The 3,926-nt window shown below is 47.1% G+C and overlaps 1 protein-coding gene across 2 annotated transcripts in view; it reads right to left on the bottom strand.

Moving 5' to 3' along the window:
- Positions 1-459: 459 nt before the first annotated feature.
- The window catches only part of ACSS2 (acyl-CoA synthetase short chain family member 2), a 45,643-nt gene continuing 42,176 nt past the window's right edge, over positions 460-3,926 (bottom strand). The window contains exons 15-18 of one of the 2 annotated variants that reach the window (XM_006921742.2): positions 2,595-2,663; positions 2,082-2,258; positions 1,458-1,532; positions 460-1,312 (exon numbers count right to left, since the gene is read on the bottom strand). In XM_006921742.2, coding sequence (XP_006921804.1) covers positions 1,185-1,312; positions 1,458-1,532; positions 2,082-2,258; positions 2,595-2,663 — 449 coding nt within the window. In that variant the 3' untranslated portion in view covers positions 460-1,184. Of the gene's footprint in view, positions 1,313-1,457; positions 1,533-2,033; positions 2,259-2,594; positions 2,664-3,926 lie in introns of both variants that reach the window. The other variant, XM_015597023.2, reaches the window with a different exon arrangement.

The raw sequence follows: 3,926 nt of genomic DNA, 5'->3' as shown, positions 1-3,926 counted from the left end.
TTCCTTGGTTTGTACAGTATGGGAGGGAGGAGCTATAATCTGGGTCAGCCCAGTTAAGGTGGATTGGAGGAAGGGAAGTGACTTGGCTCGAATCAGAGTTCCCCTAGCTCTACACCCTATGAATAGGGCACTTGTGATTGGACTCTGAAGTTCCAATCCTTAGTCAATCACTAATGTTCCCCAGAATCATAGGCAGGAGAAAGGGTCTCTGGCAGGAGCTTAGGAGGAGGGCAGCTGTGTTGGGACATCACAATTGTGAACTGGCTTCAGTTGCTTTCCTGCTTAGCTCGGGAGCTTGTCAAAGGGCCTATGAGTGAAGCCCTGCCCAAACCAAAAGTTTTAGAAGGAGGATATCGGGGTATTACTGATGAAAACCACTCTCCTTCCCACCCCCACACACAATCAGAGCAGCTAGCAAGTATACAGCCTGTAAGATACCTAAGAAAACAAGTCACCGCCTTCTTGAGGTCACAGACTTTATTTTTACAACCATAGGACTTGAGCACGACCAGGGCGAGAAAAGACAGTTTCATTTGAGAGTGTCTCTCATGGACAGGACTGTTTAGAAGAGGGTGGGAACAGAGGACAAGGAAGACAAGTTCTTCTGGCTTAGGAACAAAACACATTTACTCCTGCAAAGAAGCAAATAATCTGAAAACCGCCTGAAAACTGAGCCTGCCTGTACAGCCCCTGGAGCAAATGGGCAGACAAGCACTGCCATCTGGCACAAAAGACCCGGAAGAGAAGCAGCAGAGTGTTTATAAAAATAATAATTGTTCAGGACTCACAAGCAGGCATTTCTAAGGGCAAGTGCTTACCCAAGATAAGGACTGGTGCTTCCTGAGAGAATTGACATAGGATTACAGAGCTGCCTCTCTGCTTCAGTCTAGGCCCTTACTTGCTCTCTGAACACTTAACTTGATTTGGAGACATGTCTCTGTTCAGAGCTCCAAGGGCTCTTTGCAGGCAGAGCAACCTGAGGATAACCTGGGCCTTGTCCCATCTGCCTGGCAGTCACGAAGTTGCTTCCACCCAGGGGCAAAGCTGATCCTCGGTCCCAGATAGCTAGGTGAAGGAGAGTATGGATCCACCTTGGCCCTCAGCACTCCTGGATGGGGGCAGGGAAGATGGGCAAAACCTTAGAGAGCCAAGTAAGGAGATTCCGGGGTAAAAGGCAGTCTTGTTCACTGGGTGGTCAGGCAGCGGTGGCTGAAGAGCTGGCTGATGACAGATGGGTCAGCCACAGTAGATGTGTCCCCCAGGTCATGGTCATTCTGAGCGATCTTGCGAAGCACTCGCCTCATGATTTTCCCTGGGAGATGATAGACTTCGGGTTACCTGGTGACAAGCACTGACCCACTCCAGCCCTGCCAAAGGCTTCCATCCACACACTCCACTACCACTGGGCCTCAGCCAATCTCAATCCCCATCCTAATTCCTTGAGCCTCTGAACATACCTGAGCGGGTTTTAGGTAAACCAGGTGCATTCTGGATGTAATCCGGTGTGGCAATGGGGCCGATCTTTTCTCTAACTGTAACCAACAAATCATTAAGCATTTCTTCAGTACCCTAAGCCAGGCTCTCCAAAACCAAGGTAGAGATGGCTTTGTTTTCTACGTATTTCCTCTTCAAGGCCCTGCTCACAGAGTTAATCTCAGGCTCACTGCCCATCTGTCCTTCCCTCATTTTAACAGTTGTCTCTTTACTATCTCATTTATCTTACTCCATCTTCATGGAACTCAGGCTCTAGAATCAGTCTGCTAGAGTTGAAATCCCACTTTAGTAGCAGTGTGGCCTCTGACCCTCAGTTTCTTCATCTTTAGAATGAGAGTAACAATAAGATCTATTTCACGGGCTGATTATATACATTTAAAGCACTTAACCCAATGGTAGCACAGAGAAAGAATTCTATAAATGTCAGCCATTATTATCCTAGTGGAGACTGAGTGGGAAGAGGGCAATCAGTCCCTAAGGTCCCCTGGGATGTGTTTGTGGTTTTGGGGAACAGCTCACTTTAGCCCGTTTTCTACAACCTGCTGTGTAACAGGGCCCTGCAGTCCCTGTCCAGAAAGGCTCCTCACTCTGCTTCTTGAGCTCCTCGGTGAGAGTGGGGCTGAAAGTGTAGCCTTCACACAGGGTGACGAAGCAGTAGAGGCATTCGCCCTTCACAGGATGAGGGTGGCTGACCACAGCTGCTTCTGCAACAGCCTGATGTTCCACTAGTGCTGACTCCACCTCTGCCGTGCTCAGCAGGTGTCCTTGTCAAGGGAAAGGAGGTGCCATGAGAGAGATCCCTGCCTTTACCCCAGCCCCTGCTCCATCTGTGCTTAGAGGGCAGTCCTGGTCTGGTCAAATGGGAAAGGCCCTTCATTCATTCCTCACATGACATGCTTTAGTTGCCCCACCATCCTGGTCCCCCTCCTTTAGGCACCTTCCAGTGTTTATCAGTCTTACTCCAAAACCTGGGCAGAGAAATTGAATGCCTTATTCCAAACTTGATCTGGCCAAAGGACGTCCTGGCTTTCTTGAAAGGTTTTACCTGGGAGTTGCTGGGAAAGCAGGGCTAATAAGGGAAAATGGTCCCTGGCCCTCACCAGATACATTCAGCATGTCATCAATCCTTCCAGTGATCCAGTAATAACCATCCTGGTCCCGCCGACAGCCTAGCAAGAGAAGAAATGCACAATGTAATAAATACCACACAGTAGGATGCATTCACATTACCAAACTGCCACACCCACTGCAATAGCTTCCTAATAAGTCTTCCTGCTTTTACCCTTGCCCACTGTGGTGGCCAGGCTCCAAAATGGCCACACTGATCTCTGCCTCCTCATATTCATATCCCTGTGTAGTCCTCTTTTTCACTGTAGTAGCATTAGCCTTATGTGATCAATATAATTTGACAAGTGATGGGATGTCATTTCTGAGATTAGATTATAGAAGACATTGTGGCTTTTGTCTTGGTTGCATTTTCTCAGATCAGCTGCCATGTTATGAATAGCCCTATGGAGAGGCTCAAGTGGTGAGGAACTGAGGGTTCCTGCCAACAGCCACATAAATGAGCTCAGAAGTGGGTCCCCCAGACTCAGCCAAACCTTCATATGACTGCAGCCCTGACCAACAGCTTGATTGCAACCCACGAGAGACTGAATGAGAAGTACCAATTAAGCCACTGTGTTTCTGATCCTCTAAAATGTATGAGATAATATAATATTTGCTGTTTTAAGTTTCCAAGTTTGGGAGTAATTTGCTCCATAATGATAGATAATTAACACATCCACCTAAAGTCTGTTCTCCATAAATTAGGCAAAGTTTCTAAGCAGTAAATCGGTTCTCATCACTTCTCTGCTCAAAGCCCCTAAAAGTCTCCCACTGTACATTGGATACAATCTAAACTCACTGTGGCTCACAAGGCCCTGTCTTGTCTACCTCTCCAACTTCATATAACATTCTTCCCTTTGCTCACTTCACTCTGGCCACACGGACTTCAGTCTGTTCCTCAGATGTTTCAAGCATTTCTCTGCATAGAACATTTCACACTTACTCCAAATTTTCCCATGCCTGGCTCCTCACCCTTCAGGTCTGTGGTCAAATGTCGCTTCAGAGAAGTTGTCTCTTAATACCCCACAAGCTTATTTACTTTTTTGCTGAGTTTATTTTCTGTCTCTCCTTACTAGAAGGTAAGCCCCATGAGAGCAGAGACCTAGCCTACCTTATTCATGGTAATAGTCTCTATGTTTCGATCAGTGCCTAGATGCAGTAGGTGCTCAATAAATATTTGTGGATGACTGGAATGGTAATGGGCACATGGGCAAACACAGCCTCCAGACGTGGAGACACACATGACATTGTAATACACATTGCCATATGTCCCATCTCAACACAGGAGCAATGGAAATAAGAACCTCTTTCCTTTTTCAGCAAAT

The sequence above is a fragment of the Pteropus alecto genome, unplaced genomic scaffold (genome assembly GCF_000325575.1).
Source record: "Pteropus alecto unplaced genomic scaffold, ASM32557v1 scaffold45, whole genome shotgun sequence".
Classification (NCBI taxonomy): Eukaryota; Metazoa; Chordata; class Mammalia; order Chiroptera; family Pteropodidae; genus Pteropus; species Pteropus alecto.
This window is presented reverse-complemented; position numbering and strand designations above follow the sequence as displayed.